This window comes from Macrobrachium nipponense, chromosome 14 (assembly GCF_015104395.2).
Source record: "Macrobrachium nipponense isolate FS-2020 chromosome 14, ASM1510439v2, whole genome shotgun sequence".
Taxonomy (NCBI): Eukaryota; Metazoa; Arthropoda; class Malacostraca; order Decapoda; family Palaemonidae; genus Macrobrachium; species Macrobrachium nipponense.
In genome coordinates, this window is record NC_087207.1 from 88,199,709 (window position 1) to 88,217,009 (window position 17,301).

Genomic DNA, 17,301 nt, shown 5'->3' on the forward strand with positions numbered 1-17,301 from the left:
TATATTTTCTTTCTGCGTCTCGTTGACCACTTGGATTTTATTTGGAACTTCTTCAATTATTTTCAAGATGTTTTCATTAGATTTGTTCCAGTTTGAAGGATTATATCCTTCTAATATATCTATGAATGCTTTTGTATCTTTTTGGTTAGGACTGTTGCTGATTTCATAGATGAGAAATGCCAGTTCCCTTCCTGCTACCTCATCGTATTGCGAATCTGCTAAACACGCCAAATTACGCCACCTCTTCCCGCAGTTGGAACTTACTGCCATCTTGTTCTGATTTATAGTATTACACTTGATAAACTAACTTAGAAGACGCTTTATCCTACTATTTTCACACTAATCTTATCACCGATAGTTCACGAACACTTCTAGATATTTCTCAAATTCTAGTCGTATGTTAAACTTGTGATATCTGTTGATTAATCTGACTTCACGCGGGTACGTCTCACCAAGCAAGATGAGAGAGAGAGAGAGAGAGAGAATGATTTTACTGGAACTAATACGTTTCTTTTATAGAAAATTCACCAATAACATTATTAAGGTGCTACTGAGGCTAGAGCTGGACTGAAGAACAATTGACGAATATAAAATAAAATTCTTCGAAAATCAAAAAGTTAAGCAACACTGATATCCTTTAACGTAATTCATTCTTACTGATACGAAAATAACAAAATTCAGAGAGCAAGCCTCCCTCTTATAGCAAAGACGAGAGAAATATACAGAGGACACTTCAGACTGGGTTAATCAAGATGTAGGTCAGCGACACAAAGCGAATTATTCCGAAGGAAGGTTTTGGTAATGTTGGCTGTCCCCACCCGGTGCGGCGTTGATGGGTCTTTTGACCTTCCAACTTTTGTATGTTGTTTGAGCTTTTTGACAACTGCTGCCTTCACGCTCTGCCTCTCTTTAGTTTTGATTCTCAGTGGAGAGTGAGTGAGGAGGGAGGTTTTGGTGGCGAGACTGAAAGGGAGACTTTCATCATTATTGACATAAATAAAACCAGCTGTTGTATTATATGAACAGACTATACATAACACGAAAGAAAGGAGGGAGAGGACTACTAAATATAGAGGACTGCGTCAACATCGAGAACAGAGCACTGAGGCAATATCTGAAAACCAGTGAAGAGAGTGGCTAAAGAGTGCATGGGAAGAAGGACTAATAAAAGTAGACGAAGACCCAGAAATATACAGACAGGAGAATGACAAACAGAACTATGCTCAGGACGCGTCCTCATCGGAGGTAGATATCATCTCCTGAAGGTATCATTATTTCCGCGTGTCATCTGACGACAATTCTTTTTCCATTTTGTGATTATCCCCACAGAAAGACTCCGTTATTACCTGAGTAGCTACAAAGTAGTTTTGTGTATTGCTTACACGTCTTCGGGGTGAAATTAATCAAGGAGGATAATAGCACCAATCTTTTATCAAAGCATTGATAGTAGCAGACTCCCCTCTTCTATTTACTGATATTTTGTCATTGCGGACGCTTCGCCAAACAGTGCCATTTGACTGGAAAACAGAAAACCAGACACAAGGACTAAAGGAATGAGTCTTCTGTACCCCTGTGCAGAATGTGAGAAGGAAAGATTTGCCTTAGACTTGAAAACAAACTGCAATGTGAATGACTGTACTGAGTTCGCTAACAAGGGGGCTTGTTAGACCACCACGTTTGATTTCCAACGTTCACTCTCTCTCCACATCAGTTCTTCCACCAATTCTTTTGTCCAGAAGTGAATTAAAGCCTCTTTTTAAGAGTAGGGTTCGCTACCTGTCGAGATGAAAGAAGTCCTGGTAATGACCAATCTTTTTTGTTATTATAATAGCCATATCCATTCATGCCTTCTCAGTATCAAATACATTATCATCAATTTCAGCAAATAAAGGAAAGATATTTGACAGCAATGAGACAAATGAACAGACACTGAGAAAACTACATAAAGTAAACGGGAGACAGGATCAACTAAATTTCCCTAAACTGAATGTATTTGCTCGAATACATTTCGCTCATCAGTAATTAATAGTATTTCCAATTAAATTTAACCTGTTCCCTAAGACTTTCAGGATAAAGGGATGTCAATCACCTGCCCCCCCCCCCCTCTCTCTCTCTCTCTCTCTCTCTCTCTCTCTCTCTCTCTCTCTCTTTAGATTACAAGACGAAGCCAGCTAAGCAAAGTACTGAAGCTCTCTCTTCTCTCTCTCTCTCGCTCTCTCTCTCTCTCTCTTTCTAGATTACAAGACGAAGCCCCCGCTTAGCCAAAGTACGAAGCTCTCTCTCATCTTCTCTCTCTCTCTCTCTCACTCCTCTCTCTCTCTCTCTCTCTCTCTCTCTCTGTAGCTTATAAGACGCCACCCAACTAAAGTAATGAATCTCTCTCTCTCTAGCTTATAAGACGAAACCAGCCAACTAAAATGCTGAATCTCTCTCTCTCGCTTATGAGACTAAGCCACCCAACCAGAGTACTGAAGCTCGTATTTAGTCCCAGTTTCATTTTCCGTTCCAGTCTATTCGTCCGTAATCCCCAGCGCTCTTTTCATTAGCACTCGTATCTCCCATTAATAGAATATATGAATATACGCGCCAAAGATATCACGGGTTATTATTTCTTTCTAATAAAAGACTATGATTAGGACGCGTCCTCACCGGAGGTAGATTTCATCTCCTGAAGGTATCATTATTTCCGCGTGTCAGCTGACGACAATTCTTTTTCCATTCTGTGATCATCCCGGCAGAAAGACCCCGTTATTACCTGAGCAGCTACAAAGTACTTTGTGTATTGCTTACAACGTCTTCGGTTTCAATTAATCAAGGTGGATAATAGCATCCATCCTTTATCAAAGCAATGATAGTACCATTCTGGTTTCAGAGTATATGAATCTCTCTCTCTCTCTCTCTCTCTCTCTCTCTCTATGTTTATATATATTGATTGCTATGGTGACACCAATGAGCTTTTCCCTATTCTCAAGCTTCTTCTATTTACTGATATTTTGTCACTGCATACGATTCGACAAACTGTGCCATTTATAAGCGACTACCGACTTACAATGTAGACTTACAACCTATAAATTTCGTCGTGTGGAGAGAAAGGTCTGAACAGTTATTATTCGAAAGTTCAATGGTTATTTAGGATTTAGGGAACAAACTGTAAAACTGTAGTTACGTAGTTAAAATAAATATTCAAAATACAATACAATGTGCTCAAGACTTTCTCATCTTTGATTTTATAATTCAATAAATTAAATTCTACATGTTTGTTTAAAAAGTAATGTACAAAGAAAAAGGAATAAAAAACAATTAAAATTTCATAATGTGTCAACAAGTATGGAGAGAGAGAGAGAGAGAGAGAGAGAGAGAGAAGAGAGAGAGAGAGAAGAGGAGGATAGCTATTATCTTTACGAAGCATAAATTTCAACTTGGGTGATAGCTGCATATTGAAGAACGTTGCAAAACGGTTCATAAACTGCAGTAGTTGGCAAAGGCAGGCTATCAACTGCCATTCTATCAAAACAAAAAGTTAGATGAGATTTTGTCTTGAGGACTTCGGCTTTTAACAAGAAAACGGATAAATATTCCTCGTGGCCCAGAAATGCCATTAGAATGCAGATGGTGAAAACGGGAGACGGGAAAAGTTAATTTGGTTTCGTACACGCGCTTTGAAGGTGTAATCACGTAAGGATTATGATGCAGATTACTGACAACTGCCAGCTTAACCACTTATGAAAGGCCCAGGAGTTGGGGATAATTGAGTAAAATAAATAACATATATGTCTCTCATTTTTTAAATAGTTGTTGGAGGGTCATTTGAAATTGGTAGCAAGTAATTTTACCAATTTGGGTATAAGTGGTTTTGTGAGATACACTGGATCCCCAACTTATGGTACGGGAAACAAAACGTCTCTTCTGACGAAATATTGAAAAGCAAATCATAAAATATGCAACCAAATACTTGTTGTGGAAATGTTTTAGGATGTAAATTTTAGTCGAATTAGATCATCACTAAATCCTGAAGGCGTCAAAAGGTCACGAGTGACCTCCAACCTCGCTGAAAAAATCAGATATATCTTTTTTAAGCGAAGCTCTTGCTTGCTCAAACCTCGATAGGTGAACGCAATTGACTACCAATATTAAAAACTCATTTGGGCTGTTTTTGAAACAGGTTTAGTTCGATGTGATAGATTGCGGTGGTCATGACATTCTTTCTGATTATTTTCTCTTTAATAAGTGAAACAAAACTTTCTACTGAAGGGCCTGCATTGATAATTCAGCTAACTTGAGTAATGCCACCTTTTCATTTGGAAAATTAGAATTTCCATTTTTCTGTACCATGTTTGTTGTCGTTTAACTCTTTTCAGTTACTGTCTATAGATAATTATGCATTTCCCTGTATGCCTAAAATAAAAGAAAACTTAAATAGAATAATAAACACATAAAATTCAATTAAAATAAATAACAACTAAAGAAGTGAAAATAGATAACAATGAAAAATGAAAATAATAGGCCAATAGGTAATGCATTTCCCTGGTATGGCATAAAATATCAATAAATAATGCATTTCCCTGTATGCCTAAAATAAGAGAAATAAAAAATAAATACATAAAAATATAATATAAATAATAAATAAAGTGAAAATAAATAACGGTACAAAATATTAATAAAACAGATAGAAAAGTTAAGAAAATTAGGGATAACATGAAATAATCAAACCACATAAATCATCCCTGATAAATTTAAAGCAGTTTTTTCTGGAACACAAACATTTTGGAGGGACTGCCTTCGAATTTGTTTTCTCCTCCTAATCACCAGAAGGACCTGCCTGCAAAAACAGTGTCACTCGAACGTCCATTAATTCTTGCGAAGGCTCCATTAATAAAATGAAAGACGACTTGGCGCTTCGAGGTTGGAGTTTCTTTTTTTTATTGTATTTCTATTTTTCATACCATTTTTTTTTTTTTTTTTTTTCGCGCTCTCAGGTTTTATCCCCTCCGATCTTATATAACTCTTTATTCTTCGTCAATTCATTTACTAGAAAATGTCAACATTAAGGCGAGGTTTGATATCTGGGATCTTTGATAAAGATAGTGACCCCGAAGTGTTTTAACCCGGTATGTTTGTTTGTATGGCGCTTTTACGTTGAATGGAACCAGTGGTTATTCAGCAACGGGACCAACGGCTTTACGTGACTTCCGAACCACGTCGAGAGCGAACTTCTATCACCAGAAATACACATCTCTAACCCCTTAATGGAACGCCCGAGAATCGAACTCCCGGCCACGAGGTGCACGCCAACACCATACCGACCACACCATTAGGTGCTTAACCCGGTATGTAATCACCTTTGTAAAGGCGTTTTAGTACACGCCCGTTGGGAATGACCGTGAAAACATAAGCAAAACACTGTAAATACCATAAAGGTAATGACATATTAGTCCTAGATAGCGATCCCCGAAAGTTGCCAGGAGTCACTATCTAGGAAAAGTCCTATATGACTAACAAATGAGAAGTTTGTTTACTCATTGATTAGAAGCGGTTTTATTTCATTATATATACTGAAAGAATCTCAATTGAGTTCCCTCCTTTCTCTTCGCCCGTCTTTGCTAATCAGCTGATGGCCTGTTATGATTTAATTCTATCTTGTTTGTAACAATTTGACTTCAATCATTTCCACAGAAAACAAGGCGTCATCCGACCTGCAGCTTAGTCGAGGCGCGTGCTAAAATCTACGGTTGATCAAATAGAGCGTTGTTTCACTAACGGAAATTAAAATAAAAACGCAATATTTCATTAGAAATAATTGTTCTGTACTGTTTAACACGCACATTATATATTCTTTACATTTTCGTTTTAATAAATAAACAATAGAAATCCTATGTTAAAATTCCAGTGTATTTACCCTAACGTGAAACACATTTTTCAGACATTTTCTGGATTTTCCACAGACCTTTCCTACCCCTTCCCATAACAAGAACAACGAACACAACAACAACAGAAAGAACAACAGTAACAACAAATTTTGTAGGCTTACTCCACGAGTAAGAGAAAATCGCAATAAATTTTTAATGTAGATGCTAAGAGTGATTCACTTCCATGAAGGTGTTGAAAGGATGGGACACAGCTACCATTACGCAAAAATGAAAAATATATATCTCTTGCCATTTTGTTAACAAAAGTGCAGTACATTTAATCTGCAATCTCCGAGCACCCAACAGAGAGAGAGAGAGAGAGAGAGAGAGAGAGAGAGAGAGAGAGAGAGAAAGAGAGAGAGAATGATTTTACTGGAACTAATACACATTTACAGAAAATTCACGATTAACATTATTAAGTTGCTACTGAGGCTAGAGCTGGACTGAACAACAATTGACGAATCTAAAATAAAATTCCTCGAAAATAAAAAAGATAAGCACCACTGATATCCTCTAACGTAATTCATCCTTATCGATACGAAAATATCAAAATTCAGAAAGCAAGCCTCCTTCTTCTAGCAAAGAAGAGAGAAATATACAGAGGACACTTCAGACGGGGTTAATCAAGATGGAGGTCAGCGACATAAAACAAATTATTCCGGTCACGTGGAAGGAAGGCTTTGGTAATGTTGGCTGTGCCCACCTGGTGCGGTGTTGATGGGTCTTTTCAGCTTCCAACTTTTGTATGTTGTTTGAGCTTGACAACTGCTGCCTTCATGCTCTGCCTCTCTTTGGTTTTGCTTCTCAGTGGAGAGTGAGTGAGGAGGGAGGTTTTGGTGGCGAGACTGAAAGAGAGACTTTCATCATTATTGACATAAACAATATCAGCTGTTGTACTATATTGAAATTCTGTTTTTATTTTTTTTTATTTTCTGAATATTCTTACTATATCTCTCACTGTAAATATATTCTTGCACTCGGTAATAAGAACCATTACTAGGCACTATGAAGATGTTTGTAGTGACTGCGTAGGTGAGGAATAAAAATAATAATAATAATAATAATAATAATAATAATAATAATATAATAATAATAATAATAATAATAATAATAATAATAATAATAATAATAATAATAATAATAATAATAATAATAATAATTATAATAATAATGATAATAATACGTAAAGGTAAAGGAGAATAAAAAAGAAGAGGAACTAAATATTGCGGCTTCCAGGAAGCGAGAAGCCCATCCCAAACTCCTCAAGTCCAACGAACTTGTAAAACGGGGGAAAGGATTAAGCACTGCAGTCTATATCTTTACTCTGAAAGAGTCTTAATTAATTAGAGCCTAACTTTAATTAGTTCATGCAATTAAAACTGCCCAAGGACTCCTACTCCCACCTACCCTTACTCCCTTTACTCGGCACTCAAGGATGCTCGGTTCCTTGAAGAGGACAATCGAGGGAGGAACAGGCAAAGGGAACTGGGAGAGAGAACGAGGAGGAGGACCTCTCTCTCTCTCTCTCTCTCTCTCTCTCTCTCTCTCTCAAACATATCCTTTTTACCTGGGTATGAGGTGGTGAAGTGAAATTTATCTCTATCATAGGTCGCACCATTCGAAAGTTATAATTTTCCTTCTCGAAATCAAGAGGAAAATGACAACAGAAGCAGATGATATCAAGACAATGGTGCGCCATGTCTCAGAAAACACATACACACATATATACTATATATATACACTACACATACACATACACATATCACTATACAGTATGTTTGTAAATAAACATATATGTGCATATATATTTATATATATGTACATAGTGTATATATTTGTATATATATATATATATATATATATATACTATATATATATATATATATATATATATATTATATATATATATATATATATTATATATATATATAATTATGTGCGTGTGTGTGTGTGTATGTGTGTGTGGAACCTCTACATACGATAGTTCCTACGTACAAAAAATTCAGGTTACGAAAGCAAAGGCAAAGATTTTTTTTGCTTTTCTGTGTATGAAAATAATTCAGGCTGTGAAAGAGTAAAGTTCGAGATTCGCCCGGGCGCCGCCGAGAACTAATTTAAAACTGGTGCACCGCCAAACTCAGTAGACTCGCCACCATCCTCCCGCTCTACCATTGGTTCCTGATGCTAGTCACTGCCATAAGATCCTGCTCTCCTATTGGTCAGTATCTGTCCCATCATGCCTCTATGTAAAGATTTCCCTGACTATTTTTTGCGGCAGCATTATCGTAAACTCCTGGAATTCGTTCGTTCACATATATTTCGTTTGTTAACGTAAATTCGTGTTAGTGATTTCGCTTTCATTTGTAACTGTAAGTTACTTTATCATGTTGTGTGAATTTAATGACTTACGTTATGAGCCATGGGTCCCAAGAAGAATGTGCTGAAGTTCACGGAAAGAAGAGGATGTTTTTCTGTGGAGACGAAGATAGAGTTAATCAAGAAGTGAATTAAAGTTTTCGGGCCATTGTTAATGTGTTTCGTGAAGTTTAGTGTTAATGTTTTTCTGCCAGTTTTTTTATGTTTGTTTTAAAGTAAGTTCCTAAAGTAATGTTCATATTTTCTGCCATTTGTCCTCCCACTCTGTCGCCACTTTCGGACATCGCCTCACTCGAAGGTAAGGTTCCACATTTTAATAACATACCTTACGTATAGTACGTACATGTACCGTACGGTATTTATTGTACCATTATACACTAATAATTTTATTTACACGTAAGTACTACAATAAAGGTTATGTTAGGTATGAATGGTCCAAATTGTTGTATTTCATTGTTTTATTAGTCAATTTAGCTTTATTATAAAATTTACTCTGGTGTTTTTGTAGGGCTTGGAACAAATTAGGCAATTTACATGAAAAACGCAGTTCTAGATACGAAAAAATCAGTTTATGTAGGCTGCTTCGGAACGGATTAATTTCGTAACCTGAGGCACTACTGTATATATATGATCCACATATTATATAGTATATATATATATATATATATATATATATATATATATATATATATATATATATATATATATATATATATATATATATATATATATAATATATATATATATACATATATATTTATGTACATGTCTATATTACATATGTATATATATTTATGTTTACATAAAATATACAAGTACATATACACATATATACATATATATAAGTTTTTGATTACGAAATAGTTAAGCGTACACGATACATACCAACTTTTAATGACATTTCTTTACCTATGTTATCCAGAATATTCTCGAGGAAGTTTCACTAACAGTCACCTTTTATCTCCAACATTTCCCTCGCCGTCCAAACTCACTGGTGGTTACTCTCTCTCTCTCTCTCTCTCTCTCTCGCTGAGCGATCCATCTTGATGTTGCAAATGAATTTTATTGCTTTCACTTGCCGTTTCACTGCTTGCTTTGTGTTTGCTTACCTTCTCTCTCTCTCTCTCTCTCTCTCGCTGAGCGATCCATCTTGATGTTGCAAATGAGAGAGGTGGCGGTAGGATATCGCCTTGGGGGGAAGATTAATTTTCTCTGGGTTAAGGATCGCAAGATTTAAGTAATCGCTCCAGCTGAGCTTATTCCCGTTGCGTTTTATATTCTTTCGGGGCTGGTTTGCAGTCTCATCGCAGCTTTTTATTATTATTATTATTTTTTTTTTTTTTTTTTTTTTTTTTTTTTTTTTTTTTTTTTTTTTATTTTTTTTTTTTTTTTTTTTTTTTTTTTTTTTTTGGTTTCTTTGATAATACACAGTCCTCCAATTCGACTGGGTGGTATTTATAGTGTGGGGTTCCGGGTTGCATCCTGCCTCCTTAGGAGTCCATCACTTTTCTTACTATGTGTGCCGTTTCTAGGATCACACTTCTTCTGCATGAGACCTGGAGCTACTTCAGCCTCTAGCTCTAGATTCCTTTTCAGGGATCTTGGGATCGTGCCTAGTGCTCCTATGATTATGGGTACGATTTCCACTGGCATATCCCATATCCTTCTTATTTTCTATTTTCAGATCTTGATACTTATCCATTTTTTCCCTCTCTTTCTCTTCAACTCTGGGTGTCCCATGGTATTGCGACATCAATGAGTGATACTTTCTTCTTGACTTTGTCAATCAACGTCACGTCTGGTCTATTTGCACGTATCACCCTATCCGTTCTGATACCATAGTCCCAGAGGATCTTTGCCTGATCGTTTTCTATCACTCCCTCAGGTTGGTGCTCGTACCACTTATTACTGCAAGGTAGCTGATGTTTCTTGCACAGGCTCCAGTGGAGGGCTTTTGCCACTGAATCAGCCTCTTTTTGTACTGGTTCTGTGCAAGTGCCGGGCATTCACTATTTGCTATGTGGTTTATGGTTTCATTTTTCGTATTGCACTTCCTACATATGGGAGAGATGTATGTTATTTCCGTCTATCGTACTTTGAATATATCTGGTTCTTAGGGCCTGATCTTGTGCCGCTGTTATCATTCCTTCAGTTTCCTTCTTTAGCTCTCCCCTCTGTAGCCATTGCCAATTGTCATCGCTGGCTAGTTCTTTAGTTGTCTCATGTATTGTCCGTTCATTGGTTTGTTGTGCCAGTCCTCTGTTCTTTCTGTCTTTCTTCTGTCTCTGTATATTTCTGGGTCTTCGTCTACTTTTATTAGTCCTTCTTCCCATGCACTCTTTAGCCACTCGTCTTCACTGGTTTTCAGATATTGCCCCAGTGCTCTGTTTTCAATGTTGACGCATCCTCTATACTTAGTATTCCTCTCCCTCCTTCCTTTCGTGTTATGATAGTCTGTCCGTATTTGCTCTTGGGTGTAGTGCTTTGTGTATTGTCATTTGTTTCCTGGTTTTTTCTGATCTATGCTGCGGAGTTCTGCTTTCGTCCATTTCCACTATTCCTGCGCTTTATCTGATTACTGGCACTGCCCATGTGTTTATGGCTTTTATCATATTTCCGGCCGTTGAGTTTGACTTGAGTATCGCCTTTGAGTCCTCTGCATATATTCTTTCCTGATCGTGTCCTCATCTCTTGGTGTTTTATATCTCCTCCTTCCATTATTCCCAGGTATTTGTTATCCTGTCTCACTATGTTTGATGTTGCTCCCATCTGTAGCTTTATCCCTTCAGTTCTCGTTACTTTGCCTTTTTGTATGTTGACTAAGGCGCATTTTTCTATTCCAAACTCCATCCTGATGTCCCCAGATACAATCCTTACAGTCTGGATTAGGGTATCTATTTCCTTGATGCTCTTACCATACAGCTTGATGTCGTCCATGAAACATCAGATGGTTGATTTTGTTGCCTCTTTTCTTGAGTTTGGTACCCGGCATCCATCTTCTGTAGTACTTTTGTCATGGGATCATGGCTACTACGAAGAGTAGTGGGGACAGTGAGTCGCCTGGAAGATCCCTCTCCTGATATTAACCTCTGCTAGTTCTTATTCCAGAGCTTGTAAGTATTGTATTCAGTTGCGCATTGTATTTTTGAGGAAGAACTGATGGTATTTTCCTCTGCCCCATATATTTTGTTCCAGGCATTTCTATTAGCCCATGTGTGTGGTATCATGTCGAAGGCTTTCTTATAGTCTATCCATGCCATGCTTAGGTTGGTTTTCCTTCTCCTACTGTTCTTCATTACATTATTATTATTATTATTATTATTATTATTATTATTCTTATTATTATTATTTTATTAAAGTAATGGCTACTTCAGCAGCGTTACACTTATAGAGATTCTTCTCTATTTTGCGAATAGCGGCTTTTCCGTGCTACTTAACAAACAGGCTAGTAGAGCGCCTTTAGAGGTCATGGTAAAATACAGGGTCAAAATAAGTGTATATATTTGAATTTTACAGATAAACTATGATACCATAGTCTCAAAGTCATTAAAAAAATTTTCTCTCTCCCTCTCTTTCTTAAAAAGCGAGCTTTCGTCTGGAGCTATGCCAAGACCATCCTCGGGCTGCTGGGAAGCTGAGGGTGGACTGATCTTGGTGTGGTGTCCGTCCTCGTTGTATCTCAACATACCGGAAGCCTCGCTCCGCACGCTGCTGGAGATATGCACGAAGAAGGCCCCTTTCTCCACCCACCGTAACCAGATGTTCCGCCAAAAAGGACGGCGTGGCGATGGGCTCCCTACTGGGGGTCCTCTTCGCTAACTTTTATATGGGCACCGTGGAGGAACGGATCTTCGCCAGGATGCAGCAACCCGCAGATATGGACGTTATGTTGACGACATCTTTGTGCAAGTCGACGCCAAGGATGAGGTAGAAGCCCTCCGTCAAGCATTTAAGCAGTGTAGTGTGCTGAATTACACAGTCGAACATAGCTCCTACGATCGGGTTCCCTTCCTCGACGTCCTTGTAAGCAAGACGGAAGACGGGCTCCGTACTTCAGTCTACACAAAGAAAACCAATTTAGGGACTTTGCCTCAACGGAGACAGCGAGTGCCCCGCCAGATTCAAAAGCACCAACGTCAGGGCCCTCGTCAGGAGGGCCCTCTCCCACTGCTCGACCTGGCAGGACAATCACCAGGAACTCAACCGCGCCTCCCAAGTACTTGTGAATAACGGGTACTCAAATAAATTAATCAGCAAGGAAGTCCGCACAGCCCATGGAGAAATGGTACGGTAGTGAGAGCCCGCAGCCCCGCCCCCAGGATAATATCAAGCTGTACTACAAAGCCTTCATGAGTTCCCCTTACCGTGAAGAAGAGGACTCCATTAAGAAAATTATTTCTGAAAATGTATCCCCGACTGACGACACCAAGAATAGCGACTTAATCATATATGTATTACCAGAATCGGAGGACGCGCGACCTTATTATGAAAAATAACCCCTCTCCACAGGTACGAGAACCCCTGAAGCAGACGTATGTAGTGTACCAGTATACATGCCCAGTCGCGAATGCAGCGGCGCCTACCTAGGTATGACTACCATGCGACTGTCGAAGAGACTCTCGTGCCACGCCCAAGAGGGGGCTATAAAGAATCACGCCCGCACCAAATATCAGGAGGCATCTCCCGGGATGTCATCATACAGAACACGAAGATCATCGGGAAGGCCCCTTGATGCCCGTCGGTTTGCGCCTGCTGGAGGCGCTCCTCATCCAGCATAAACCTACACTGAATACGACGCAGGAAGAATTTCTCCTCCCTACGAGTATGAGAAGACCTGCCACCAACAATGACACCACCGATCATGAACAGCTCTATGGAAGACAAACGCCCCCGAATGAGGTACTCCTGCAGCCGATGGAAATCAAAGTAGCCGTGACGTCCCACAGCGTAGCGCAGACGTGCCCATCAATGTTACACGCGCCGCTTAGAAGGTCCAGGCGGCTACAAGGATATGCTGCAACGCAACCAGCGGCTCGAAGAAAGTGGCTTGAGACCTGGCTCAGGCAACCAATGAAAACAAAGACTCACCGCCACCAGCCAAGAGGAGACAAGCATGGGGCAGACCCCCTGCTGTTAACCACAGATATAACAAGGACGGACACCGTACCAAAGGCGCGGAGGTTACGTAACACGTTACGTCATCCTTGGGACATCACTCTCGCCAAAAACAAACCTTTATTTTTGACAAAGTATGGCCTCGAAGAGACCCCTTTCGCTACAGTAAGGAAGAAGAAGAAGAAAGAAACAGAAGAAGATTTTTGCCACCAATTTCGACTAATAATTAACCAGCTCCCTACGACATCGGCACCGAATACGGCGAGTTACGTGGATTTCCTGACACTTCCGAAGTTTAAAGCTGTCACAATCGAGGGCCAGACTTCATATACTGCAGTCCGGGCCCTTGAGAAGAAGTATCCATGAGCCAACCTCACAGCAAGACCGAACCTAAGGCGGGAATTCATCATTACTCCCAAGGACCAGAAATCTGCAGACCTCCTCAAGAACGACAACCTGTGCCTGCTACTCGATCCTGCTACAAAAATCAGCAAGGGGATGATTTGCAAATTCCCCAAATATATTACAATCGATCGAGTCCTCGAGGTGCCCAACATCATGGACGCCAAGAGATGTACAGCCAAGGACGGACAGGAAACACTAAAAATAGAGGCAACTTTTAAGGGACAAATTCCGGCCAGGGTCAGCCTTGGGATTCTAGGCACTTACGAGACCGAAACCTTCGTGCCAGAGCCTCTAAGATGCTTCAAGTGTCAGAGGTTTGGCCATCATAAAAATGAGTGCAAATCCAGAAACACAAAAGGGCCACATAGTTGGACCCCCTGATTGCCCCACTCGCAACCAGCAACATCATGCTTGGTTCAAGGGATGTCCAGTCAGACTGCAGAGGATTTGGAAGACGAAGGGCATCCCTCCTCCACCTGCAAGGCCTCGGCAACCATCACCGCCCAGGAAACCTCCAAGCAACCCCAGGTTCGATCCAAGAACGAACCTGCCTCCTGCACCACAAACCACTCAACCTTCCTCCACCCAACCTCCTCAATCCCGGCACTACATCTTCACCCCCTCACCTTCTCCTTACCGCCAAATTCCCGCCCCTCTACCTCCTCCTCCTACGGATATTCCCCCAACCCCAACCCGTCAGGTCACCCCCGAAAGCTTGCATCGCCGACGACGTCGATTCCTGCTCGTGTCGAAGCAGGAACCCAGACAGAAGAAGACGCAGTTGAAGAAGAGATGCAGATAGACACCAGCTGTAGCTCCCGTTTTGTTTAAAGAAGCAGGAACACAAACAGAGGAGTTCATAGCTAAGATAAATAACCAAACCCAGACCTACAAACCAGAACTCAGAACCGTGAACGTTGGAAGCGACTACATCCTCGTAGGACAATACCAAACCAGAAAGTTCCTGCTGACCTACGAGGAGTATTTCTTTTTTTACATAGAGCCATCTACAATAATGACAATAGCAATGATCATCAACTGTTCTCTGAGCTCGTCCACGAACTGTTGGACCTAGAGATCAGTCTTTCCAGATGATCTCCTCACAAAGAGCATAGATTCAAAACTCAGGAATAAATGCCGCCGTTTCAGTTTCACGAAAGTGCTGTTTGTAGCATTAACTGCTTTTTCTACTACATAACAATCCTCCTTTCCCCTCCGTTTTTCGGCCGCCTCTCGTCTAACGACCGAATATTTCAACTGTCACTCTAACTACCGCTTAAGCTGTCGCCTACTTTTGTTATCCTGTTTCTAAAACTAATAAAATTTCGTTTTCTTTCGTCGATCCCTATTACTAACGATCGGGCTTTTTTTCTATCATCGAATACTGAAATATGGTACTTGAACTCTATAGATTTTATGTGCGTTTTTTTTCCGTTTTTTCTACGACGACAAATTTTTCGATTTCCTTACTGGCTATCTCTGACTCGCCAGGACTCGCTACTATCGATCTTTATCTTCAACTAATGGGTAACTTAGGGTTTAAAGGGGTTTGTGACCTCGCCTATTCACCCTTCCGTTCACCTTTGAATTCATAACATTCCACCTGCATATTCCATAAATAAAAAGCTCGCCATATATCCTTAAATCACCAATGCACCTAAAAATAATCCAAATGGCCTACGGGCTGCTCATTAGCTACAGCCCGTGCTGGCATAAAGCCAGCTTAATCCTCAAACAACAAATAACAACGCACCAAGATCAGTCCACCCTCAGCTTCGCAGCCCGAGGATGTCTGGCAGCTCCAGACGAAAGCTCGCTTTAAGAAAGAAATAGAGAGAGAGAGAGAGAAGAGAGAGAGGACGAGAGAGAGAGAGAGAGAGAGAGAGAGAGAAGAGAGAGAGAGAGAGAAGGAAGGGAATTCGTTAATGACTGATGGACTATGGTATTATAGTTTACCCAGTAAAATTCAAATATATACACCTATTTTGACCCTGTATTTTGCCATGACCTCTATAGGCGCTCTACTAGCCTGTTTAAGTAGCACGGAAAAAGCCGCTATTCGCAAAATAGAAGAATCTCTACAAGTGTAACGCTGCTGAAGTAGCCATTACTTTTAATAAAGTATGCTTGAGAGAGGGTCTGCTTCCTAAGTATTATTATTATTATTATTATTATTATTATTATTATTATTATTATTATTATTATTATTATTATTATTATTTAGGGTTGGGAAACACTCCTATCACGAGGGTATATATGATTTAAAAACACTTTATAAATGTTTCGAACCCTTCTCGTGTTCATCTTCAGTCCAATGAATGATTTATTTCATTCATTTGGACTAAAGATGAACCCTTCCCGAAAGCTTTATAAAGTGTTTTTAAATTATATACGAACTCTTAACATTTTTTTATTATTATCATTACTATTATTATTATTGCTGCATCGGCTGAATTTATTTCTATAGAGTCTCTATCTTTCTAATAACTGAAAAGTAAAAAAAAAAAAAAAAGCTCTATATAAATTGAATGCAGCTGATGCAGTAATAACATTTAACACTGGTTTACTACCTATTATTATTATTATTTTATTTTATTTTGATTTTTTTTTTTTTTGCTCTATCACAGTCCTCCAATTCGACTGGGTGGTATTTATAGTGTGCGGTTCCGGGTTGCATCCTGCCTCCTTAGGAGTCCATCACTTTTCTTACTATGTGCGCCGTTTCTAGGATCACACTCTTCTGCATGAGTCCTGGAGCTACTTCAGCCTCTAGTTTTTCTAGATTCCTTTTCAGGGACCTTGGGATCCTAGTGCTCCTATAATTATGGGTACGATTTCCATGGCATATCCCATATCCTTCTTATTTCTATTTCAGATCTTGATACTTATCCATTTTTCCCTCTCTTTCTCTTCACTCTGGTGTCCCATGGTATTGCGACATCAATGAATGTGCTTACTCTCCTTGACTTTGACAATCAACGTCACATCTGGTCTATTTGCACGTATCACCCTATCCGTTCTGATACCATAGTCCCAGAGGATCTTTGCTTGATTGTTTTCTATCACTCCCTTAGGTTGGTGCTCGTACCACTATTACTGCAAGGTAGCTGATGTTTCTTGCACAGGATCCAGTGGAGGGCTTTTGCCATTGAATCATGCCTCTTTTTGCACTGGTTCTGTGCAAGTGCCGTGCATTCGCTTGCTATGTGGTTTATGGTTTCATTTTTCGTATTGCACTCCTTACATATGCGAGAGATGTTATTTCCGTCTATCGTTCTTGAGCATATCTGGTTCTTAGGGGATGATCTTGTGCCGCTGTTATCATTCCTTCAGTTTCCTTCTTTAGCTCTCCCCTCTGTAACCATTGCCATGTGTCATCGATGGCTAGTTCTTTAGTCTGTCTCATGTATTGTCCGTGCATTGGTTTGTTGTGTCAGTCCTCTGTTCTGTCTGTCATTCTCCTGTCTCTGTATATTTCTGGGTCTTCGTCTACTTTTAT

The 17,301-nt window shown here is 39.6% G+C and overlaps 1 protein-coding gene across 1 annotated transcript; it reads left to right on the top strand.

Moving 5' to 3' along the window:
* The first annotated feature begins 14,133 nt into the window (after nucleotides 1-14,133).
* LOC135226301 (serine/arginine repetitive matrix protein 1-like) lies at nucleotides 14,134-14,604 on the top strand. Its single transcript, XM_064265742.1, has one exon. It carries the CDS (start codon nucleotides 14,134-14,136, stop codon nucleotides 14,602-14,604), a length of 471 nt encoding a protein of 156 aa, XP_064121812.1.
* Nucleotides 14,605-17,301: the final 2,697 nt, after the last annotated feature.